Source organism: Colias philodice, chromosome 1, assembly GCF_061535455.1.
Source record: "Colias philodice isolate Cphi_HAF_F1 chromosome 1, ilColPhil1 Martin Lab GWU primary, whole genome shotgun sequence".
Classification (NCBI taxonomy): Eukaryota; Metazoa; Arthropoda; class Insecta; order Lepidoptera; family Pieridae; genus Colias; species Colias philodice.
Window position 1 is genome coordinate 10,961,751 of NC_143086.1, and position 27,787 is coordinate 10,989,537.

Consider the following 27,787-nt stretch of genomic DNA (forward strand, 5'->3'; position numbering starts at 1 on the left):
TCTCAACGAAACAAAAACCATTTCATTCAAAAGTTCAACCTTGAATTAAATCGTTTATTTCACTAGTTTCGTACTAACTCATTCAAACTTCAACTGCATCGCGAGATTTTAGCTTCAGCTTCAATAAGTGAATGCGAAGTTTTTAAAGGCATTAAAATTCATCACTAGCTCAACAAAATACAGAATTACAGATAAAAACTTGTTAGTGTTTCGTTTTACTTTAGCATTTACGTTATATTTAAATTGAGATGAAGTTTACACGAGACGGATAGCAATTAAGGGATACCGCGTAAGCTTTTTTAAGCCGCGCTCTGGATAGTTCGGTATTAGTTAGAGCCCATGCACTGGGAAAGTTTACCAGAATACTCTATTAGTCTAGCGCGGTCGAAGAACGTTACTGAGTGCTCAATGTCTTTCCAACGTGCTCAGATCGTCCAATTTGTTTCAATTTAACTTGGCAATAAGTCGAGAGAAAGTCGATCGTGCTTATCGATAATAGCCACATTAGGTCCATCAATGAAACCTAAAAGTTATACGAGCCCTTTAGTTAGACTTAAAGTTTATACGTCAACGGCTAAAATTAACTAGGTTTCATAGAAAATATGATTTTAAACTGCCTTATATCGTCTTTGAAGAATATATTACCTGATATTGAAAGAAAACTGGAAAAAGTTAACAAAAGATTCATAACATCTTGTTTGATAGATATGCCCAAGAATAGTTTCAGAGATGTGTTATAAGAATGATATTATGGTACCTGCAAGCTATCGTTATTGTAGAACAGCTTCAGAATAAGCAATAAATCATATTTTCTTCCAACTTGTATTTTGTTTGCGTACAAAGTTATAGTAGCTCTGTTAAAAGATATTATATTTGGTGGGTTTATTTTGTATCTAGAAGATAAGTTAACAAAGATAAATGATGAATTTACGAACCAGCGCTAAAGAGTTTCGTGAAAAAATCATTCAACATAATTTATAATTTTAATTACGCAACTAATACAAGTACCTACATATTATAATGTATAATATAATATACATGCATGACGCATCGTGTATATTTCATCTTATTTTTTAAATTATTTTCCTGATCCATAATAATTAAGATACTGGGTAATCCGTTTTAATGTAGGTTTCTTTATTTTGTGGCGGAGAAAATCTTTTCGCTTCCATCGGATAATACAATTAATGTTAACAAGCATTAGCTATGGAATATTTATAGCTTAGACCACTATTTTATCGTAGGTACCTTAAGATAAAACACGTGCAACTGAATTAGCCTCATAATATTTTACAATTTATTTACGATCAATAAATAGGTCTCTAATTAAATAATAGGACAATAAAAATTAATTTATTAGTTCACGAATGGCTGATAACAATTCGACGTTAGACGTGCATCTATGTTCTAATTAACATAATGGGACTATCGTCTATCATATTCATATCAGACATATAATCAATTCATACGTAAAGCTATATAATACCTGTTACATTGTGTCTGTTAATTTGCATACGATTTTCTCCTAATCTTATAAACCAATTGTTTTCAATTCCAATCACCGAATGTATTCATTACGAACAAATCACGAACTCGAAATGAATGGAGTGTGAACAAAAGCGAAGTAGAATAGACAGTCTGACCAACATTTGCAAATCGGTCTTCACTATCACTAATAGTATAAAACAAAGTCGCTTTCTCTGTCCCTATTTCCCTATGTCCCTTTGTATGCTTAAATCTTTCAAACTACGCAACGGATTTTGATGCGATTTTTTTAAATAGATAGAGTGATTAAAGAGGAAGGTTTTAGTATATAATTGATTAGGTTTTAGACAAAGCGGGCGAAGCCGCGGGCGGTAAGCTAGTTGTGAATAATTCAAAGCAAAACAAACGCCAAATGCAGTGACTAGCGAGGGGTCTGGCTACCTCCGTTCTGGACTTAGTTATAAATTATCTCAAACATAATCTTGATTATCATCCTACTAGTACTAATATAATACAGGCGAATAGTTTTAAGAATGTATGGATGTGTTTATAACCCTTTCACAACTGATCGTATTTTTATTAGGTAGAGATTCTAATAGTCTGAATTAGAAAATAGCAAGTGATGCCGCTGGTTCAAACTAGTCTTGAAAGAGCTTAACACCCAGTGTTATTTCATAAAAGCTTTCGCCCCTCATTGCGAGTAAAATGCAAAATTTGACAAACAGACATTTAAAACATTACAAGTTAAACCCCTGTTATGCTTTGAAAAGAAAATGTTATTATTTAAAAGGATACCGATAAACAGTACCTATCTCCAGAATACTACAAGTAATCAGTTATTTTTTCTATTAACAAAGCTAGAAATTCGTACTTTAAAACCATCAGGCTAAATTGACTAGACTTTGAATTCAAATAGATAACACCATGATAACACCTACTCATTATTACTACAAACACGATAAGCTCAACACAAATTATCTTTTCAATTTAATAACGATAAAGCCATGATAAGTTTCAATAATAACATTTCGATTGTAGTTATTTAACTAAATTATTATTAATGGTTTTCAGATAGTATTGAATAAGTGGATTTTATTGATCATCGTATTTTATTTTAAGTACAAGTACAATTAAATGAACCCATACTTAAATAAGCATTTAAAGCACGACGTTTTCATTATTAGCAGTTTATAAAAATGTATTTATGTGTAGGTTTAGAACTTTCTATTATATTTGTTATTATTTTTTTTATTTATAAATATAAATGAAACCTACACAAATAATGTGGGTATATTTTAATGATGTCACTATCGCTGTGAAACGAAACCAAAAATATTCAGTAGGTATATTACATGAAATTTATTTACAGGCGACCAACCAGACCCACATCATGCCACCGGCCCAACGCGTCATGGTCCGCCGCGTAACGCGCAGGTAAAAAAAGAGCGTATGCGCCGAGCACACGTGTCAGAAGTGAAACTTCTTTGACAAGATTCAAAGATAGCAAAATCGTCGCCTTAATCCATGATGTGACGGTATTGCCATGACAGGATCTTGATTTTACTCTCAACGCGCCTAAAGAAGTTTCACTTCAAAATATTTTTGCACCGCGAAATCATTAAGTATGTAGTTTGCACCGCGAAAGGCCGGCCGACACCTAATACAGCTGTATATTTGTACTCATTTCCTTTTTTCCCCTAAGCGATTCAGTGTGTTCACAGCTCACCGGACTCGGATGACACTCTGCCCGGAGACGAGAGCGAGGAATACGGCCGCGATGACACTTTTCTTGTAAATTCCAACTCGGAAAACAAGTTCTATGGTAAGCTTACGCGATAAGTGGATTAGACGCTCTTCTTAAACTTTTTAAGATTCACTGACACGCGTATTTTATGATATGTCTATGTTATATTGTTTCAGTCTTATGCTATTACGCTAAATGTTTAACAAATATTTGATACCTGTAGAAATATAATTTTTATTTTACTTATTATCTGTAAATATTTTTATACTACGTTTTCTCGGAAAGCAGTTGTTATTTAATCATGTTTACGAAACACAGCTGGAGCGAAATAAACGTTCACTAAGCGGATTAAACATTCTTTCCATATTTAAGACAGAATAAAATAGCATCTAGGTACAATTAGGTATTATGTGGATTTTATTTTAACTATTAATGATAGAGTTGTTTTCAATGTTCTTATTAAGAAATAGGTAGGTTAGGTACCTACTATTTTACCTAATTCTAATTGCTGTGCAACTTACATAATTCTTAATTGATTATTACCTTTATTCGCAATTTTAAATGCCAATTCCTACAAGGAGCTGTCCCCGGTGGTTGTGGAGGAGTCTCCAGATGCCAGCGCTTTTTCGACGCGGTGTACCGTCAACTCTTCGCGATGTCTTACCTCTGCCCTGGCCTCCTGCCCTGGGTGGACTGTGGCCCGGCTACTGAACAAAGTGGTACGTCTATTTTATTTTTTATTATGAGTCTTTGTTCACATACGTACATCACTACCTATTGGTGTACCTACCTATTAAGTGGCGTATCTTAGTATCTATTCATTTAAAAAATCGTATCACTAGCTGTAAGGTACCTTATAATAAATAATTAAGTGTCTCCATAACACGGGTATCATTAGAAGGAAAATACCCGGTCCTTGGGAAGGCTTACGTGGGGACACAAATCCAACACGCAGAGGCTTTTATATACCCACGCTCAAGTATATACATTTTTGGGTTGGTGAAAAATATTGTTTAGTAAGTTTTAAATGCGATTTAGTTGAAGACTAAATCATCAATTATTTGAAATTAATCGTTTGAAATTCGGTAAAAAGTCTTTAATTTCTGAATATTGTTTAAATTTAGTAAAATACATAAAGTAACCGTCATGAGAAGCTATAAATTTTGTAAACAAGTGTTCAGGAGTTCACAACATTTGGACCAACAAAAAAAATGAATTTGTTTAAGATTTAATAAATTATTAAGTAACAAATATTACAATTAACAAATATACCAATACACATATATATACAAATATAACAAATATACCAATTAACCTAACCAATTACTTCACAATTTAAAACCTACTTCTAATATTAACCTTAAGTTTCCAAAGATTAGCGCGTTTGAACAAACAACTCTTTCTTTTTACTTATTATATATTTTAGATAAATTGTATTACGCACCTTTTGACGTTTTTTTCGTGGCGAATTTATTTCCTTAGATGTACTGGCTACTGGCTCCATTATACGTAATAACAAATAAAATTAACGCAACAATTAAAGTAACAACAATAAAAAAGTGATAACGAAACAATAACAAAATTAACAATAACAACCAGATCCGCGATATATGCAAAGCAATGAAACAAACTCGTACGCATTCGAAACTCGAATGATGCGTTTATTTCAAAATGGCGTCCCGATAGTTCACAATCCCTGCGACGGACGCGTTCCGGTACCAAGAAACACAAACGATAGCGCTTTGCGTCGTTAAAATATGATCCGACTAAATTAAATAGGTTGTTACTTTCATATAACCCGTCTATATTTCATGTCGATTGAATATGGTCAATTTATTATTATCTCGCAGTATAAAATGTTTACTTAGTAAAAGATGTTTGTTTACATAATTTATAGCTTCTCGTGACGGGTACTTTAGGTAAGTACTGCCAATTAAAAATTTGTCTATTTTATTCCAGGAATTCTTTAATTCGTATTCGTTTTTATACTACGGAAATAGCTCTATTTTTAGGTTCTGGCAAGTCGATCCCAGTTTATTAATTAAGTAAAAAACACGTAGTTATCCTGCGCCATTTTTTAACGTGACAAAGTATTAACCATTTATCCTTTATAATTGATACTTACGTGGTACAATAATTCTTTAATACATTATGTTTCAAGTGTCTCGTTTTGCAAAATGACTACTATACCTACTATATATAATATATTATATACTATATACTACCTACGCAGTATTATGATTTTATGAATAGCACATCTAAATAATATGTAGTAATTATTAATATCAAATCTTTTTTATATTTTACTTTTTCGTATTTGAAGTCGGTTTTTTTAAACGTAGTTATTTTTATGTAATAACTAGCGTTCAAAATGTAGTTTCTGAAGTCTAAACCAATTATTAATAGAGTTTAATACCTACAATCGATATTGATTCACAAATATTAATTAAATAAAATAGATCCCTGTTTCATTCAGAGTCCGATATGACGAATAATTTAATAATTTCAATTACGTAGTCTGAAATACAATATGTAAACGTACAATACAGTGTGCCAATAACTATTAAGCAGTTAATTAACACTTGTATAACTAAGTGGAGTTGAGATAATTGGAGCCGTAATAAGGCATTCATTAATACCTTATTAATTCATAAAGTGCACTTCCACTTTGTGTTTACCTTTACGAACTTCATGATCTTGACTACTTAGGTGTAGTTAATTTTGCTTGAAGGATTTCTAATCGACCCTAGATGTTAAAGGGGCATATATCGAATAGATAATTTCAAGAGATTACGCTCGCTTAGGTATTAAAAATTCAGTGCCGTTTTAGCAAATCGATAACAAGAATAAAAAATAAAAGGAAGATAATAGGTCACAGCCTGTTATTATAATTTCGCTACGCTAGGCTCAAACAACAAAAGACAACATCCTGCCGATATTACAACCCACGATGTTCTACGCGAATATTAATATCCTGATAATGAGAAGAATAATTTTTATAAAAAGGTTAATTATCAATATTATTGAGCTAAGGAAATAATAGCTATTGACGATCACAATTCACAATAGATCTCGCTCGTTTATATTTTCAAAATAACTTCTATTCATTTCTGAAGAAATATCTTTCTGAACGATTGGTTCCTAATTGCTGTGTAATATGACGTTCCAAAGGCGCTGAAAAAAGTCTTGTTGCATAAATAAATAATTCAGTTTGGTTTAATAATTCAATTGGAATGTCTATAACCACTTTAAATTAAAGTTATAAATGCAAAAGAGTATTTGGTAGCAGTTTGTTACACAAATTAGTTAGTACCGAAGTAAAACGCGAATAAAACCATTGATAACAGCCGTAGTTTATTTATAAACAAATTTAATTAAAATACCAATAACCATCCACCATCTCTACAAAAACACTTACCTAAATAATCTCTACATCAAATTTATTATAACTAGTAACTTGAAAATTGTGATAACGCTCCAAGAATTTCATAAAAGAGTGTACATTATTGTGAATAAAAATGAGTAAATTCTAAGGTAAAGTAAATTCGTAATTCTTCTAAAACTTTGCCTATTGGGTAGGCACTGCTATACAACGACGAGGTTTCCTTCAGGGTTACGTTGAATAAGTTTTTTCTGTTCAAACGGATGAAATAAAAAGCTCAGAGCGAGTATTTTTTATTTCATTGTTGTTTTTTGAACACTGAAATTTCCAAAAAGAATTGCGGTCTATAATTTTCGTTTCAGTTTCTTAAATGTTGATTTTTATACGTGAGTAACTAACTTGCCCATATTAAAACAAGCGATCGCAGTGAAATTAAACATTGCGTTTAAACTTCTCATCCGTATGTTTGTGTAAAGTTATGTCTACGCCAAGCTTTGTTATTCTTGCTTATCAGTTATCTCTATTCTTTTATGGTCTATCTGCTCCGTTTACGCTGAGGAGGGAAACTACTTTCAAACTTATAAAATTTCACATACATTATGTATACGTTATAAAGAAGGACTTTTTCTTTGTTTCTTATTTACCTACGCAGTAAGAAAACGATTGACATTCAACAAGACTGATAAAAATATATTTTTGTAGATCCAACTTTTCATTGTCAGCCGAGTATCGCGTATTTATTTTCATTTTTTTTTTGTACATCTAGGCGTCACATTCTCAATTTCCACAGTCAATTTCCTAGTTTTTCAATCTACGAAAAAATAAATCTAGTCTATTAAATAAAATCTACTTAATTTGTCGTTCTTCATAATTATAATTATGTTCACTAAATCGGAAGCGGTTCTATTTTCGATTCGTCACTAAGGTATCGATTTTCGAGTAAAAGTCTTCTCTTCAGTTAGGTTATCTTTCCAGGAATGTTCGTGATCAAGGCTGTAGGTGTGATGTATGGGCTCGTCCTGGTGTTCGACATCCTGGCTGCTTACGCTAGCCCTGGATCCTCCACCTTCACTGCTGTAGTCATGGTGCTGCTTGCTTTGGCGATTATTACCATCCTTTTGATCATTTCGCGTAAACCACAGAACCGGTAAGAGATAAAAACGTATTTTGTATTCTTAACAGTTTTAATCTATTTATGTAGAGCACTTACATTTATGTGTATTGTGTAGCGCATATTACGATTTATGTTCATTTAGTTCCATTATAATTGTATTCAACGTAAATACATAAAGTTATCTCTATTTTGTAAGTGAATACTCGCTTTAACAAACAACTTTAAAATGCAGAATTAACAACTATGCATTCCATTTTAAGTTTGTACATATTTAATTTTACCAATATTTATGTATAAAGAGATATGTATCTATTACTGCCGCTTTTCACAATATTTTACGTTCTCCCATTTATGCAATTAAACATTGAATCATTTTTATGGTTGTAGTCAAGCGCTGATCTACATGACCCCTGGAGTCCCGTTCGTGCCGGCCATCGCTGTGATCGTCAACATCTATCTGATCCTCAACTTGTCCATTCTGACCCTCGTGCGATTCACTGTCTGGATGACTTTAGGTTTGAATGTTTCAATTCTATTTATGAACCTAGGTATGTTATAATAATAATTGATCGTTAACTGCTGTTCTAAATTTCTTGAACTGTGTAATTTGGTTTAGACTTTCGATGCTGTAAATTGTATCTTCTTTGTTTTTTGTCTTTTTTGTGTTAACGTATAATCATTTCCATTTTTATCTCTTTCTTTCTCTCTCAATCAATTTAAATACCACCCTTGAATATAAGAAAAATGTAAATGAATCTCAAATTCAGATACCATTCAAACGCTTGTCTGTATGCTTATTATCTTTTAAGAGTCCAGGTGTTATAATTTAATTGTTGGCGTACCCAATCGGCAATTTATCGATTAATCGGGATTTTTTAAAGATGAGATAATGAGATTGTAAAGGATGATAGAATAAAATTAGGTACTATTTTTTTCTATATTTCTCGAAAAACAACATACCTACAATAACAAAAACAATAAAATCGAACAAAATCTACTAATTACCCCAAACTAACACAACACTAACAAGACTATACTATTTACTAAACTAACACACCACGAATCCCCAGGCCTGATCATGTACTTCAAATACGGCATCAAGAACTCGGTACTGGAGACGAACCCGCCCGTGGAAGCTGAACCGACCCCTCCCCCACCAAACCCTCTCGACCGCACCATGCTGCTACCTGGACCTTCGCAATCCTACCCAGTTGGCGACCGCAACATCTTCCAAGGCGATGGAGCTGGACCTTTCGGAAATGACCAGTAAGTACTTTTATTGCAACCCGTGCAACCCGCGCCAAGCGCTGGTAGGCCCTGGTGGCAGACCATCTGCTTCATTGGCCGATTTCATTTTCGTGTGCTAATATCTATTGATGTCATCAATATTTTAGATACCAAATTCTGACTTTGACTCTACACTTGTACTTTTAACAAGTTTTAATTAAAAGTTATGATAACTTCTTAGACATACAGACTAGACGCTACAAATTACTCTTATGAATACGCTTTTGCGTTGTTTCTTTTTAAGTACGTATAAATAACACTTACAAATAATTACTTCCAGATTCCCTGGCCCTATGCTCAGCTGGCATGTAACTGAATTGGAGCCGGCGCAATCCAACAGCCGGAGCACTGCTGGCAATATTACCTTCAAACAAGTGGAGTCACGGTACGATATATAATGCATCTTCCTGTAATATATGTTTTATTCGGAGACTATGGTCTACGATAATTGGTCACTCTTTTAAACTTATCTAAAGTTGGTGTGATGAAAGAGGGTAGAGACCTTGACCTGAATATTTTTAATGATTGGGTTTTTTTGTGAGCATCACGGCTGTGTTTAACGAGGCATAACCACCAATAACCAATAACTGAATCTTAAATAATCTATAAGAATAGAATTATCATAAATAATATCATTCAATAATATATAAAAAATAAATAAACAATGATTATTTATTTTCTCATGGTTACTATGCTACACTTCTTTATATTGCTTATAACTAGACATCAGCTTATATGCATTTGCATGTTTGCATGCATATTTTGGAATTTTGTTAGTGCATATAATCCGATGAATACTTATAACATAACTATTGTGATATCTCAGCCAAAATGTTGTTCAAACATATTATACTCCTTAAATTCTAAACTTGTACTGATAACTCAGTTCTATTTCCAGCTATGACGCCCAGACCAACAGCACTACATCCCACACCTCAAGCCGCCCGCCCTGGGCCTACCCGGACGTGCCCTATGATAACTGGGATGATTAAATTGTTTCTACAGCTATGCAGTAGACAATTAAATTTGTTTTAACGTTATGTTTAATTCAAATTATGTTGTTTTAAAATTGTGTTTTGTTATTAATTGATACTTATGTATTTTTTATTCTATTTTTAAAATTAGTTTTCGATGCGATATTTCGTTATTTTGTGTCCAATTATCTTATTTTAGAAGTTATTATTAATTTGTTTTCTTTAGAAGAGTTGTCTATTCGACTCTTTGTGTTTATGAATTATGTAAATCATAGTATTTTCTTGGTTTGATTATTTTTATACGTCATGTTACATGTAGAAATTGAAGACTTTCGAACGGATTTTAAACAATACTAGCAAACCGGGCGAACTCCGTTTCGCCACCAGAGACACCTTTTCTTTGCTATAAACCTCACGGAGCCCGAGACCTTTCCAACGAATGCAAAACCGTGGAAATCGGTTCGTGCATTCTGGAGTTATAGCGTCAGGAAGGAAAACCCGACTTATTTTTATATAGTAGATAACGAATAAATCCCGTTTAAAATTCGTAAAAACGTTTTTAATTTCTGTATATAGATCATGTTTTAATTTTAAGTGGTATATTGGTTTTTTTTTTATTTTTGGGCACTATATTTTCTTGTTTTCATAGGAATACCTGATATTTAAAAATTAAAAACTATGTACGGGCAGACTACGGCCAACGATCACTGAAAAGTGGTCGAAAAGTCGTTAAAATCGGTTTGAAGTCTTTAATTTCGATTTAACAGGTATTCCTATGAAAACAAAATATTTATTTCCATAAAGTTTTCATGGTACAGACGTGAATTCAATAAGCCGACAGTATGATATCGGTGTATTGAATTTTACCCTTTACCTTTTTATAAATTTATTTATTTTAAAACTACTGTATAGGATTAGTACGAGTTATCTGATGAATGTATATTTATGTTATCAAAGTTTTTTACGTAATAAATAGAACAGTCAAAAGCATCGGAAGATATCCATAGGAGTTGAAATTTTTAACACTTTCATGCATTTAAAACGATCCACAAAAACATATTCCATCTGTCCCATAAGTTCTATTTATTACGTATATTTTTAGTATTTTTATGGTATTTTGATTAACACAATTATTTAGTCTTAGTTAAAACAGCACAAATATTCTAGACTGATTTTCATTAAAGATTTTTTAGACCTAGAAGTTTATTTTTAGTTAATAGTCTAGTCAAGTTCTAGTCAAATGAATTAAAGTTTTTATTTAGAAACTATATAGTTTATTTAGTGGTGTAGTTATTTATTTCTACGTCTATTTTTTTTATTGTGTGTACCTTAAATCGTTGTTTACAATTTTATTATAAGTATAAAGATTTAGATAGATTGCTGATTGATTAGATGCCACATTCCATCTTCAAATACGGCACACGATGCAACAATCGTGAGTGAAAAAAAGACAACTGGAGTAAATTCAATAAAATATCTGAACCTTTTTACTTATAATATAGTTTTTTTTTTATATTTATTATTGTTGTAATTTTATTGAAAGGAATGTTAAACGATTATATTTTTAACTTATTTTTAAGAGATATATTTATTCGAGAAATACCTACATCTTCAAGGTATTATTATTTATGAAATTAAATGTATATTTATTTTAAAAAGTTACGGCTAAATGATAGATTATTTTTATTAAATTTTAAATGACAAAGATGATTTTAATGATAATTCAAATAGTTATTTTATGAACTTATTCCATTATATTTATTTTAAAGAAATTGATTGAAGTATGCTTACGAAATGTTAAGAAAAACATACTAGGTGTAAGAGAACGAGTGATTTGGTTCGTTTTGGATTTGAGATGTTTTGGGAGAAAGTATTATAAAATGGTATTTTGGACTAAATAAAATTTAAGAGTCAAAAGAGACGAAAGCATTTATCTTATGACGATTCACATTTACAAAATTGTGAGTAAAAGACAATTCGATATCGAACATTAAACTATTGTTAATAAAAATACAAAGTATTATTTTAAAGTATTTCAGAATAAAACAGAAACATACCAAAAATATTTAAATAAATTGATAAATTGAAACGTATTTTAATAGGCACATGTAAATCGGGGTGTAAATGCGAACTTACAATACAAATATTTTTGTGGTTGTTACCTTCTTTAATAACAATATATTTTCAATAACATTAAACACTTTCTAATCTATTTATTAATTATATAACAGTACTGTTACTTTTACATCCCTCCAAATATATTATTTTTCTGTGGTTATATCAAACTTCATAAAATTATAATTGCATAATAATCGTTTGTCGATTGTAAATGTTATATTTTTAATCCTTATAAATATTAAATAATGGAACTGAATATCATATATATATATAATATATATTACGGTCCTTTTGCTGTACTTCGACGCACTATCTGTACATATCAAATGAATTTCCTGAAATAGAGCTACTTGCTTATATTTCTTATCAATCCTACGAGACATTTTTCAAAATTTCTGACTGTAATTTTAACATTTTGACTGCGTAATTTGTCTTTTGAGCATTTTTATAAATATTGATATAATTATTACTTTATTTTATCAGTGCCATTTTCGCGCCTAATTGAATAAATACAGCCTAGGTTAGTTTTGAAATATTCAACATTATATTATATTATGATATTTGAAATTAAAAAAGGATGATCAAATTTTATACGTAATTTAATATTATATGATTTTGTTATTTGATTTTTAAGTCAAAATTATACATAATAATCTTATATAATTTCGCCTATTATATTCTATGGAAACCAGGCTATTATGTAGGTAATATAACAATTTATATACAAATAAAGTGTTACATTAATTGTATGTCGCCCCTCGGATAGGCAAAAAATACATGTCTTAAATAATACTTTATTATATTTCCTTCACTGAATTAAACTTGTAATACTTCTACTTTCTAGTTATCGGAGTAGACAATAATGTACGACATCACGTATACCCACAAAATTATCTTTGAAACACTATGTTCACGTATTACCGAGCGGGGCTAGAGTCGCCTCTATGAAACTCACAATTGTGATATTTTAAGTAATATAGTATTAGACTGTCACGTCTCGTACTGATTTGCTTGTTAGGTAACACACCCTTTTATATATTCTATAGTGTATATGTCGGTATTGTAAACTATATATTGATTTGCAAGATTCATTTTCGCATTTATTTTAAATGAAAATGAACTGATACAGTCATGATACTTGTAAATATGTATCTTTTTCGTTTAACACGCCTATGCCACGTATTTAAATATACCTACTCTTATTCAACGTAGGGTCAAATGTTCGATGTTTGTATTCTTCAAATCCGTATAGGCCTTACTATAATGTTGTTGTTGTTTAATAGGATAATAGGGTAGCGTTTGAGGTAAACGGTACATTTGAATGTAAGTATTGAACACTCTAAATTTTTAAAAATCTACTTAAACCATGTATGTAATTAGGCCATGAATAAATTTAATCATCCTCAAATCGTACCATTATAATGTTATTTAATTTATTTTACATGCAATGCTTGTACAGTCGCATGTGAGTAATGTTTGAAAGCTCACTACATTTGTTTAAGCACAAGCATCTCTGCACCTAAATAAGATGAAAAATATACAACATCAATACCTCAAATCGTGTAATGAACAGCTAATTTGCTGAAATAGGTACCTTTTTTAATAACCAAGGTCGGATTCATATAGTGTTCAGGGTTTGTATCGTAAAATTACACAAGCGTGATTAGGTCACACACCAAAATTTATCAATCAAATACTTATTGACACCATATTTTCTGAAATTAACAATTTAGAACGATAGCACAAATGCTCTACTCCATCGCAATGAAGGAAGAACAGTAGTTATCTATGTTACTGTTGAACAGAACGAGGAGACTACTTTTTCTTACTATCAAACACAATTTATAATAAATTACTTATTAAAATCAAAATTCACTTGATAAGAACATGGAAGAATCATTTTTCATGGGCGATTAATAAGATAATTGACTATAATCTATAGCCAATATAATTTTTTTTGATTTAGCCACCTTTGTTAAGAAGAAACATACTTTTAACTCTAGCATGAATCCGGTCTAATAAAATATTTTATTAAGATTTATTAGTACGTTCTCAATATACTTACAGTATAGTAAATGTTTGTGAATATCGATGTATTTCGTTCTATTTTACGAGTGTTCGATACGTCGCAAACAAATTGTATAATTTCGCCGTTTACAAACGGCGTCGTCAGTTTACATCAATAATACCTATACTTTTCCAAATGTCCACGAGGAGTCGGTTGCGAGCCGACGGAACTCCACGATGCTCCTGTTTGTTGTGGTTATAAATACAAAGAACCACCTTACTGAAATGTTATTTTAAACTGAGTCTGAGTTACTCGTATTTGAATAAAGAATTTATCGATTTCGGAAATGCTATTGATTAAAAATAATGTGTAATAGGTTATTAGTTATTACCGTTAAGGCGGTTCACATAAATGAATACTAAGGCTTTGATTATAAAGACCTAGGTTGTGTCTTTTAAGACTCACTAATGCCAAAAAGCACGTATCTCTTTTGCAGTTAAATCTTAAGGGTAATGAAACGAATTAATCTAGCAACTCTATAAAGTATAATTAATTGTTGGTTATTTAATCATTTTCATAATATCTAAATCACATATAGGGTCGTCATAGTGGTCATAGCAATGTGAGTACTACATCTTTCAAAAAATATATTTAAATTTTATATCCTTGGCTTTTACAGAAACGGGACATGAATATTAAATTCATAGTTATTCTATTTATACATAATAGCGTATTTATAATAAAGCGGTTCTGTCATAGTTTTACCAATTAAATTTTAACGTGTTATAGTTACCCCAATTATAGTGGTAAAGTTGGAATTTGTCATTTAGTTCAGGGGTTTTATGATTTTAATGCTGAGAGATGAACTCGTTTGGAATATACCTATAGGGATTTCTTATTGACGACTATTTCTAAATTTTACATACGAATAAATAATTTTAATCCGCTCCGATTAAAACCGCACAAAATTAAATTAAAATGCTCTGTATAATCCACAAATACTCGTAAAATATAACAGATGTAGATCTATATTATAATTAAATGGTGTTATAACATAGCAGTTAATTCTGTAACCATGCTGTCTGTATGTTAGAGATTTCTTTAGTAATGTGTCACTGCTCAAATTTTATTTACAATAATGCTTTTTAATTAAGAATTTGCTAATTGTATAATCTAATTCATTGTTGTTTCTCATTAAAATTATAAGTAGATATAGGTTAATATTCTTGTTGTTACTTACATGTTAGTGTATATCTAATAATTGTGTAATACAAAGATGCGCTGGATTCTGTTCTAGGGATACAAAGGAGATTTTTTTATCTTTATTTACATAGCATAATTACAGTTGATAACAACTCTAGAAGAAAATATTTGTAAATGGGTCCCATATTTTTTATTTCATTTTCAAGGGGACTACGTGACCTAAACGCGTGTTTCAAAGTTTATGATTTAGGTGTAAGTATGACCTGAACTAAAGAAGGTATATGATCCAAAAAAAACGGGAAATGTGTGCGTGTGACCTTTGTACCTAAGACCTAATTCACTGATTGTATACGTGCGCGTGCGTCATTTTAGTTCGTGTCCCCTTAAATTACATACAATACATATTTGTATTAACAATAAACATGTGAAGTTATCATATGATAAAAGTTTAGTTCTACATAAATAACATAATTCTTTTCAAACCACGTTTCGAAAACAACGAAATTATCACCAAATAATATTTTAACTATACTTAAAGAAATTCACAATCATCAGTGATTGAAAATTATATATGCACAATAATTTTATGAAAAATCTCCTTTGTATTCCGATTTTAATAATATCTAAATTTTATTCATTCTTTTATTCATTCGAGATGTCTGTACGTACCAGCAAACACGAGAACCTTAAAATGGAGCTTGCATACTCAACTGGGCGAAACCATTGTTGCCAAATAAATAGGAGCTATTAGCCAATTTGACGTATCTTGAGAAAGATATACCTAGACGGAAATGAAAAGGAAACTTAAAACGTTAAATTTTTGTTAGCTGTTCTCTACAACTAAAAAGCTTTTTACATACACATATCTGTTAAGGGTCATAGAAACATTGAGACTTATTATTTTTTCTAAATTAGTACTGATTATTCTTTGATTAAAATTAATATGAAAAGATAAAAATGAACCCTTCTAAAAATTTGGCGACGTGGTATATTTAGCTTAAAACAAACATAATATAATGTGAAATTACATTGATCCATTGATCATATATAACTATCATAATGACATTGGGTGACAATTAAAATATATATGTTTTCAGTTGGTTGAACCCGTAAATAAGTCGTTTAAGCTACAGAAGTTAAGATTTATTATAGACTTAATGTTTTTCGGTTTGTTTTCATTGAAAAACAGATGATATTTATTATGTTATGCCAGATAGTAATTTTAATTTAAAGATTCGATCCCTAGGGTACCTACCTAATACTTCAATAATAAGATCAACGTGGGTGATTTTAGAGAAATAGTTTATGAGTGTTTATTTTATATTACTCGAAGCGTTTCTTTTCTTTAACGAAAACTTTTTAATAGCATTGGCACTCGAATGTATGCTCAATAAACTACATGTTTATGTATTTTAAAATGAAAAAAATGTACAGCCAGAATTTAGATACAGTTTGGTACCCTATATTTAGAGGTAGTTTACTAATATAACAATTGGCATCCGTTATAATATATACGACATAATTCATACAATTTATTTTTGATCTCTTGACATTGATTTGGAGAAATAGACCACATTTGTAAAAAAAATTCATCCTTGTTGAATCTCAACTATAAACTATTTACGGAAATGAATACCACACATATATACCACAATGACAGCTTAATCTTGTGAATTTGAATAATATAATATAATATAATATCGATTGTTTGATAGTTAATTAATTCTCAAAAGAATGAATTATCCTCATATGAGAACTTTAGACAATTTGGCAAACGTTTTTCCATTTTTCCTTTCGTTCCCAGTTTTCTCATTAGGCACTTAAGAGGAATTTCAAAATTTAATTTATTATATTATTACTACTACTATTATACTAAAATCAATATCTCGAAATCAAAAAGAATTGTATGTTTCAATTTTCTAACATATTTAGATAATTTAGCGCATCTTTGTAATCTACAAACACTACATATGTATTACTTGTAAGCGTATTTAACCAAAGTTAATGTAATGTGGAATGGTGATGATCGGGGACGAAATTTTACTATTTTATGTCGGAAAGATATTTGGAAGTTGGAAATAAATGTCGTTTCATTAAATAAAATATTAGTGGTTTTAATGTACAAAGATTAGAAAATAAGTATCCCTGTGTCTAATTCATTCAATACCTCCTAGTTCAGGATCCTTCGCCCATTTTTGCAAGTGATTACTATCAAGCTAATTTTTCGTGAGTAGCTTTATTTTGATGAGACGACCAATGATTTCATGTACGAAACTCTCGATTGTGGTAGCTAACAGAGGTAACAAGGATAAAATTTTTTGATTTGATGGTTCTCAAATATTTATTACTAACTGAATTTTTTTTTGTTTCAATCTCAAGATAATTATCTAAATTATTATCCCTTATAATACATACAATATAAATTATATGTACGAGAATTGTGTACTGAGAATTGTGAACTGCATGTTTCTGAAGTGTTTCTTTTTTTATTTTCCTTTTTTCTATTGCTTGATACATACGTGCTTGATACAGATGAAATTATATTGATCATGTGTCAAAAAATATATACTACCTACAGTCAACTACAGTTGACCTACAGGGAATTGTTCATTTTGAACAATTTCAAATTTTACTCTCAGCGCGCCTTACGAAGTTTCACTTAAAAAATTCTTAAAAAATAAGCTGGTCCAACTTCTTACAGATAAAATAAAAAACCAATCCACTTACACTGAATCAAGATTTATTCTCAAAAAACGCGAACAATTTGCGCATCTCGCCATACTTACATCTAACAAGGTTTATAGATATCCAAATACATGAGTCAAACATTCACCTCATATGTTACCACGCTTGTTACTTCTACATTTACCGCTACGTTAAACTAACATAAGTTATTAACATGTATAATACTTATAACGCACGTGAGCTTTACTTTTTGGATTCAGTTCAGATCTTGGTCTGAATTCTTGCGACAATTCCACAAAGACGAACGATAGTCGACTTTCAGTTCTTGAGAATAAGGTATATTTTCAAAAAATGTTATAAGTAGATACGTAACTTTTTAATTCGAACGGGATAGAATTACTATAATTATCAAAAATCATCATAAAAAACGGGTTTCGTAAAGTTTTAAATTGTAAATGATATGCTTTTTTGTATCATCAGTTTTGAAGATAAATTTCATTCGTCAAAAAAAATATAATACAAAAAATACGCCTTTGTGAAATTGAATTCTACAACAAAATATATATAAAGGAATATTTATATCAAAGTTTCTAAATGTGTATATTATAGTACATCGAAATATATGTACCTATCACGTCGGGTAAAAAACTATGTAGGTTTAGCCACACAGACTACGTTTTAGAATATTTAACATTTTTGAACATAATATATTCAGAGAGATATATAATTATACATGTTTCGAATATACGACTAAGTTAATGACCCGACATTACTCGAAATGTTAAAATACATAATATAAGATAATATGCTTTAAAAAACTTTAAGCTTTATTTTGACAAGTAATGCATAGTTTTACACAAATATTTCCCGTCTATAAAATACATACAGGCCATTGAATAGGTATTATTTTACATAAGAGAAGTAAATATACATAAATTAAGCCTTGTACATATTACCACAACACAAACATTAAGTACCTACTGATGATTTTTATTCTTATACATATAATGAAGTGATTTCTTATCATAAATCGACTTTGATCAAATTTATTGCACATGCAGGCCTTTACAGAATTTAGTAACTAAATATATCGAAAAATAACGATTATCTTAGAGTCTAGCATGCATATTAAACATGAGTGACGTCCTTGTTGCGTCATCGTTGTATTTGTGCATGTCGGTGAAATAATTTGTAATTTATTTACATAAAAAAATACATTAAACTGACCAAAACGTTAAACCTACACCAAAACAGGAACTAATTCCTATAAATTTGAATATTAATAAAAAAATATGATCTTTAAATTTTTCGTACTTACTTAATTCAAAATTGTTTGATAGGGTCACGATGTCAGAGTCCAAATATAAAGATTTAATGAAATGAATTAAAATAAAATGCACATCATAAATCTCATTAGTGACGATTTTAATAATTATATATTAATTAATAATCAAAATCAGAGGCGGCTCGCCCTAAGGAGCGCTGGTGCAGTGAACTCCCATAAATAATTATAATAAAATCATACTCCTTAATTTAAAATCAATCGTAATCTTTAAAACTACTGTTAATACCAATGAATATATCCATCATTCCATCATCCCATACACCTGTATAATACCTACTGTATTATGTAACGCGCGAAGAAGTGCGCTCACGATTGCGCTCCAATGAAAAAAGATTTAGTACATTTCCTAATACGAAATCCAATAGGAGTGAAAGAGAGGGTTTTGCCAGAGCCCTGCGCGTGAAACAAAAGATTTTCTATGGAAAAGTAGCAAAATTCGGAGCGCCGCACCTGCAAACGTTGCCGGTTCGTTTTTACCGCCCGGCAGGACAGTGATTGCGCGCGCGGCGCGACTTTGCCAGTTTCCACTTCTTTAATATAAACAAACACTCGAGTCAACTTCAATGCACGCGCGCGATTCATGCAATTTTCTAATTAAAATTATAAAATACGTGTTGAAATAGCATGTAGTTATCAGTATTACTTGTGAGTGTTAAAATGAACAATAATTATAATGTGGCGTTCATTAAAAAGTGTGATAAAACGTTACAAATTCGTGAAATGTAAAGCTTGAATGTAAAGCTAAGGGACCGCTACATGATCTTACGCAAAAATGTACGACAAAAACGAAAACATATACGCGTGTGTTTAAATCTGAACAATATGTGAAAACACCGTGGTTGTGTGGTTGTGATGAAAGCAACAAACTATTTTGTTTTCCGTGTCTTTTATTTAAAGCGGGCGCGGCCGGCGGAGGTGAGAGTGCTTGGACTGAAACGGGCGTTGACGACTTAGCTCATCTTTCAATCAAGATGAAAAAACATGAAAACATTCACAATCTCGGTACCATTTGTTGAATGAACTGCAATTGGCGTCTATCGGACGACAAGACATTCGTAAAGCACTAGATTCCGCGTACCGAAAGTCAATACGCGAGTTCAATGACCGTGTCGATGAAAACAGACATATTTTACGAAGGATAATGGATTGTGTCGTATTTTGTGGTGCATTTCAAATTGCTTTAACTTTCACAAAAAAGTTATAGATATTTTTGCACACCAAAAAGAAAGACGTATGCATTTCCTTTATAAGTAATTTTTTTTTTTAATAAATTGTACTGATTTACACCATGTATTTTCAGTGTTTTATTTCAAGTGAACACCCATAAAATTTTGTCACGAGCCGCCTCTGATCAAAATATATATAAATCATTACATAATAACATTTTAAATTTGAAGCAGAAATAACAAACATTGTGCTATCTTGCTCTTAATTATCATACATTCAATTTAATGGATAAAGTGGCATGATAAAGATTATTCCTTACCATTTTCATGAATGAAGTTAACATAACTATCGAATATTAATTACTATTATATTATAATGGTAAATAGTTCAAAATACACACATAAATATATTGAGTACACATATAATTTGTGCATTACCACGGTAAATTGTAATTACTAAAATTATTTTTGCGCTATGAGGTTTGCAACATTCAATGACGAACACTTAGTCAAAAGTACACATAGTTAAAAACGATCTAACATCAAAGATTATTGATATCTATCCAAAATACACTGAATAGTTACTAAACGGACTGGCCGATACAATGTCCATATAAGTGTATAAATTATTGAAAATTTTAATGTGAAAGCTATTTACATTTGAAAAGGGCGATATAACATTGCGTATAAAAATAGAAGGGGGTATAATAAAACGTCATGTTTGTGATAACTGCAGTAAGAATTTTAAAAGTAAATTCATCAATTTAACCGTAGAAGTAGTAGCAAAACTGCACGAGATAAAAACGTGTTTATGGCAAGTAAAACAAGATTCGTCGAAAAAATCTCTAACTTAGGCATGATGTGGTATCACAAAGCGGTTTAACACATGATATGTAAACAATTGTAGGGTTTTATTGATAAACACGAAAAAAATACTTCCACCTTCTACAAACCAACGAACGCAATACAAGAACCACTCCGGTAACTACGACTTAACTGGTGCCGGTTGCTTCGTCGTATAGTTCTTGCCCGTCTTCGTCGAGTTCTTGTGCGGGTTCGGCTGTTTCCGGCGGTGTATCGTCGTCCTTGTCTGGCGCGTTGGGTTCGCTCGCTTCGTCCCGCTCTTCGATGGGTGCGTGCTCGTTGCGTAGACTCGCGCCTTCACACTCGCCGGTTGGACGCAGAACGAGATACATGAGCAGGTCGGAGAGCGATATTATGCCCGTCACTTTGTCCTCTTCGTCGACTACCACCAGACGATGCACCTGATTATTTGTTTGAATTATATGAGAAAATATTATCAAAAGTGACTTTTTAGTACGGTTTATGTAAGTGCACAAAACACATCGATATCGAGTTAAATCTGTTGCCAGTAGAGATAATTTATTTTAAAAAAAGGTCCTTTGAAACGCATCTGACCCTCATCGCACATGACACGTGACTTCGCTCATACGAACATTAATTGTGCATTCTAATGAAACAGTAAGTCGCGTTTACATTTTAATTTAAACACCATACATGTTAAAATTTCTGCATTCAATTTCATCGACGTTTATCAAAACTGTAGAAATTGCACAATAATCTAAAAACCTGCATAATACACGAAATCAACCATCGACACTATCATTACTTATTAATGGCTCTCTTATGCATCATCCCGTAAGCTACTCATTCCTCCCATGAAAGACCATTTTGTTGTTAAATATAAATAAATAATAAATAAATATTATAGGACATTATTACACAAATCGACCTAGTCCCACAGTAAGCTCAATTAAGGCTTGTGTTGTGGGTACTAGGCGACGATAAATATAATATTTAATAAATACATAATATATAGATAATAACACCCAGACCCAAGAACAAATAATTGAGTTCATCATACAAATATTTGCCCTGATCGGGGATCGAACCCGGACCGTCGGCTCAGTAGGCAGTTAGTTACTTTACCACTGCGCCAACCGCGCCGTCAAATATATTTAATTATTAATAATCATTTAACCAACCTCAGCCCTCACAATCCTCTCCATAACTTCGTAGAGCGTTTCATCAAGGTTACACTTTTGCACGCCCTCGAACCACTCGTTGCGATGCTCGTTGGCTTTCTTCAGTGTTACATCCAAATTGTTGTATGTCTTCTCGGCGGCCAAGTTCTGGAATTTTGACAAGAAATGATTATGTTGATTGAATATTTCTGTATAGTAATAATTCATGTCTTATTACAATAATAACGTAATTGCGTAAAACTTCGCAAAGTAAAATAGAGCATAATTGGTTATCCTAATCCTAATACTATTATAAAGGCGAAAGTTTGTATGGATGTATGGATGTATGGATGTTTGTTACTCTTTCACGTAAAAACTACTGAACCGGTTACAATGAAATTTAGCACACATATAGAGGGTAACTTGGATTAACACATAGGATAGGTTTTATCCCGGAAATCCCACGGGAACAGGAACTATGCGGGTTTTCCTTTGAAAACGCGGGCGAAGCCGCGGGCGGAAATCTAGTATAACATATGAAAACGAACTTTTCTTATTAGGCCTATTATTAGATTATCTATTGAAACAACCGTATCAAATTCCGTCGCGTAGTTATAGACATCGTATCATACCAAACAGCGGAAAGCGACTTTGTTTAATACTATATTGTTTATAGGGATAGCAATCCAAACAGAGTAGCAACTACAGTTTCTTGCCGGGTCTTTTAGATATAAACTGCTTTCCTAACCGAATTGTATAAGTGTTATGATAACGTTATCAATAGAGCTTCTGAGAGAAGTCTAATCACTACATAGTATAAAACAAAGTCACTTTCACTGTCCCTATGTCCCTTTGTATGCTTAAATCTTTAAAACTACGCAACGGATTTTGATGCGGTTTTTTTTAATAGATAGAGTGATTCAAGAGGAAGGTTTTAGTATATAATTTATTAGGTTGTAGACAAAGCGGGCGAAGCCGCGGGCAGTAAGCTAGTTGAACAATAAAACGTTTTAATAATAATTTTGAGTTAGAACTTACAATAACATCAAACTTGGCGTATATATCCTTGAGTCGGCCCTCAGCATCTATGAGCGGGAGGGCTGATACGCGACGATTGACGAACTTCCTTAGAGCTTCAATTATAGAAGTCTCTTCTGTCGCCGTCTCTATGTTGTTCAATGTACCGATCTTAAGGTCGCGAAGCTTGTTCTGTAAGTACTTGGGCTTTGGCAGCTCGTTTATCTGGAAACGTATGATAGTAATTATTAGCAATTTTTATTAGGTAAAGGAAACTGTGTACTAAATATAGTACAAGAAGAGTACAAGCTATTATAAAATAAGAAAGGTGGAATACTCAATCCATTAGTGTAATTTATTTTTTCGTAAAAGTGACATAGTTAGAAAGAAGGTTATATCGCTACTATGAACTATATATTTAAATAAAGTTTAAATTTTTTACATAAGTACACATAGGCACGTTATATGTTTAAGGGCCGATTTTTCAATGCTTGGATTAAACTTATGCGTCGAATAATATATAAAACTACCATTTTAAAAACGTATTATAATTGCCCGTATTTGACAGTTTACGTGACATTTTTAATATTATTGTGTAATACTTTATTAGACGGATAAGTTTTATCCAAGCATTGAAAAATCGGCCCTTACACATATTGAAAGAGTCAGATAGACTACAATAGAATACAAATAAATATAAGATTTTATTTTGTCTGAAGCGGTAGCCTCACTTGATGTCTTGACGACTGTACACGAATGATCTAATTAATTATAATCCTGTAATATATTCTCGTCTAGACTAGACTAGCTGTATTTTCATGCAATTTGCATTCAGTTGATAAATATTCACTTGAATTATGTTTGGCAAATCGCCCGAGAGTTATGAAGACATACGAGTGTATTCTGATTAATTGTTTCTTAAGAACTTCAATGTTGTTGTTGAAATGCACGCTAAGTTTGACATATAACAAAAATGCACAAACATTTTTAATAACTGTCAGTCAACAATTAATATTCTATTTTTTTTTATTGCTTATTTTTATCTGTCTATAATAATAATCTAAGGCCACCTTTCCGTTGGCTAAGCTACGTAGCCCAAGATTATTTCTTAATGGTCTGATGAGATCATACCTATTATTATAATTTTTTAATCTAAAAGAAACCTAACATTAACCGTTATTTCAAATTAAATAGTCCCATTTATCTACTTAGGTTGAACCGATACTTTGTTAGGAAAAACTTCATTCTTATTTCTTAAATAATATATTAACTCAAGAAACACAGATTACCAAAAATCAAACTGGCCTATAACTGAAAGCTGCAGAATCTTCCACTTACATATAAGAAGAGGAATCTCAATATCCTCTTGTGTGTGAGTATGTACAGCACGTTGCCGGTCTCCGGATCGATCACCGGCAGCCGATGGATCCGGTTCATGATCAGCATCCGGATGGCTTCGTACAGAGATGCGTCCGGACCAATCGACACTAGAGGCACTACTGATCCCTTTAGGACCTCTGCAAAGACATACACACGAATACGGTAATCTTTTTGATAGTAATAAGAAAAGTTTGTTTTAATGTTGTAATATCAGGAACTTGAAGCAATATTAGGAGCGAAGGAGTATTAGAATTTTACTGTTTGAAAGGTGCGTAATCCCTGATTGCTATGTACCAGAGGGAAACCGGGGTCCTAGAGGACATAATCAAGTGAACATAGAAAGTTATGTTCATAGGATAATCTATTGATTACTACAAAATTTTGGCTATTTATAAGAAGAGATTTTTTTTTTATCAAAAACAGCTGATGATTGTTTTTGGTTTATTTCGCTTATTTCCTGTATGCCTTCTTGACTAAATAGAGGAAACGAGCAGAAACATCAGGTATGAGATTCACGTATACGATAAATGTTAATAGAATATTTCTACAATAATGACTAAATATAGAATGAAATATGAATGTATTTAATATTTTATGGAACATAGCGCTTTAAGTAAAACTTTTTTTGGGAAAATAAACTAAGTACATATACCTATCTCCTTTCTTCCTTCTGTTCTTTTAACATTTAAATAAATCCATACTAATATTATAAATGCGAAAGTAACTCTGTCTGTCTGTCTGTTACTCAATCACGCCTTAACTACTGAACCAATTTGCATGAAATTTGGTATAGAGATATTTTGATACCCGAGAAAGGACATAGGATAGGTTTTATCCCGGAAATCCTACGGAACGGGTTTTTCTTTGAAAACGCGGGCGAAGCCGCGGCCGGAAAGCTAGTTTATAATAATCGAGATAAAATTCGATCAATAGATATAATGATGCTAACTAATTAAGAAAATATTTATCACAAGTACTATGACCTAAAATCTAGTGGAAATGTATTTTATAATTACATAATTTGTTTAGTTATTACGTAATGAGGATACGGTTTCAAATAACGCTGAATGTTAACCCGATTTAAAACTTACAAGTTTATAACTATTACACGCCTGGCTCAGCGTAAACATTAATAAATGTAAAATAAATAATAAAAATTAAATGTTCATGGGAGAAATAACGACATACCCCGATCCCCTTATCATAAAAAATAAACTTGGATGTTTTAGGAAAGATAAGGTTTAATAAAAAAATGTTGTGTGGTTTTATGAAACCACGGTAAAAGTGAAACTGTTCGAACGGTTCCGAACACTGCTTTGTGTAGCGCATGCCGCGTTAGCTCACTTATATTATATTACGAACTATTGAATCGTAAACAATGGACTATTGTTAATTATTTAAAATAATAATTTAAAAAATATATTCATGAGTTTTCAATCTATAGTGGTTTAAAGTTAACTCAAAAATGGAGCATTTTCGTAAATTTTCTAAAAAATCTTAGAGAAAGTGTAAGAAATGTTATAGTATGCTATATATTCGTGATCTACTCAATAAGCTCTTTCATTTGATACCCCACACGGCATGTTTTGGAAATTTTTATTTTTTTCTTTGTATGCCACATTTAATTACCGGGGTGCGGGGAGGGGGACCACAAAACTGGTTGGCAACATCTGTCTATAGGATGTCTGGGATCTATACAATATATATCAGAAGTCAGATTTAGGTCCGCTATTTTTGCAAACGAAACTCCACTGAGAGTCCGGTCTATCATATGACCCATCCATTCTCGACATGGGCCTGTAGTCTATAAGTATTTGAGTTGTATATTCTTACAAACTTTCGCGTTTATAATATGCATTAACAGATAACGGATTTATTCAGATGATATGTAATTACAAACAGCACTGAAATAATGTGGAACAGGTGTACAAAATGCAGCGAATACTCATTTGTTTCTATAATTTATACAAACAAGGCATAACAGACGTTTGAAATTCAATTCCGTTGCATTATTAGAAAATATGCATAAGAGTGGAAACGGATACGACGTAGATTAAAATTCGAATTATCGTAAAGAATAAATTGCTTAGTGCGAGCGAGATAAAATGCATCAATATATATGAAAATGTGTCCATCCTTAAGTTATTTTAATGCTACTACCAAATTAATAATACTATTAGTGTTTAATGATTTTGTTTTGTAAGCAGAAAACTATTTTTTTACTTGAACAAAATAGTTTTGTTACGCGAAAAAAATAGTTTAGTGATATCACTCGAGAAAAAATCTATTCAAGCAGAACCTAGAATTCAAGTACTTTGCCTGCCTCTTTTTTATTTTAACTAATGATACGTAAAAGTATAAACATGATTCTCATAAACACTTGATTAGTATATTACTCTGAAAAACAATTAATTGGTACATTATAGTAATAAAAATACTTACGGCGCCAAGTCTCAAGTCGGTGTTCTTCCAGCTCGTCCATAGTAACGTCTGGGCTTGTGTAGTACATCTGCAGGATCTTTATGAAGTCGGTGATCGTCAGCATGCCTACGAACTGCTGCCTTTGGGAGTCCCATAGCGGCGCCGCTCGAACGCCTGCGTACAAGTTGACACGCACAGATTAAAAACCTGAACGCGTTTCTTTCTTTTTTATTCAATTAGACTTCTTCCAGAAACACTTTTGAAAAGTCATAACAGTTCTATCTTTTAGCACCGATTTGGAAAGCAGTATCTATTGAGAAGAACCGGCAAGATCACTCGCGTGATATCCGGATGAAAAGTGCTTATGGCCTATGTATTAATATATAGACTTTAATTGAATGTAGCCTACGTGCATCTTGATAACGGATATATTGTGCGTAATTCGTCTTTCCTCGTATATTATATTTCCCAGT

At 31.7% G+C, this 27,787-nt stretch overlaps 2 protein-coding genes and 1 long non-coding RNA gene across 5 annotated transcripts in view; 2 read left to right on the top strand and 1 right to left on the bottom strand.

Moving 5' to 3' along the window:
- The window catches only part of LOC149491335 (solute carrier family 7 member 14), a 52,833-nt gene extending 41,810 nt beyond the window's left edge, over positions 1 to 11,023 (top strand). Inside the window, exons 11-18 of the mRNA XM_089700251.1 lie at positions 2,855 to 2,919; positions 3,207 to 3,307; positions 3,808 to 3,948; positions 7,587 to 7,758; positions 8,113 to 8,240; positions 8,796 to 8,991; positions 9,293 to 9,397; positions 9,911 to 11,023. Coding sequence (XP_089556377.1) covers positions 2,855 to 2,919; positions 3,207 to 3,307; positions 3,808 to 3,948; positions 7,587 to 7,758; positions 8,113 to 8,240; positions 8,796 to 8,991; positions 9,293 to 9,397; positions 9,911 to 10,004 — 1,002 coding nt within the window. The 3' untranslated portion in view covers positions 10,005 to 11,023. The remainder of the gene's footprint in view (positions 1 to 2,854; positions 2,920 to 3,206; positions 3,308 to 3,807; positions 3,949 to 7,586; positions 7,759 to 8,112; positions 8,241 to 8,795; positions 8,992 to 9,292; positions 9,398 to 9,910) is intronic.
- Positions 1 to 27,787, top strand: part of LOC149491334 (uncharacterized) — a 423,150-nt gene that overhangs the window by 55,037 nt on the left and 340,326 nt on the right. The window lies entirely within an intron of this gene.
- LOC149491336 (uncharacterized) overlaps positions 20,702 to 27,787 on the bottom strand; it is a 72,682-nt gene continuing 65,596 nt past the window's right edge. For all 3 annotated transcript variants that reach the window (XM_089715187.1, XM_089715177.1, XM_089715167.1), the window contains exons 12-16: positions 27,336 to 27,488; positions 24,852 to 25,030; positions 23,535 to 23,738; positions 22,518 to 22,664; positions 20,702 to 21,776 (exon numbers count right to left, since the gene is read on the bottom strand). In XM_089715187.1, coding sequence (XP_089571313.1) covers positions 21,504 to 21,776; positions 22,518 to 22,664; positions 23,535 to 23,738; positions 24,852 to 25,030; positions 27,336 to 27,488 — 956 coding nt within the window. In that variant the 3' untranslated portion in view covers positions 20,702 to 21,503. The remainder of the gene's footprint in view (positions 21,777 to 22,517; positions 22,665 to 23,534; positions 23,739 to 24,851; positions 25,031 to 27,335; positions 27,489 to 27,787) is intronic.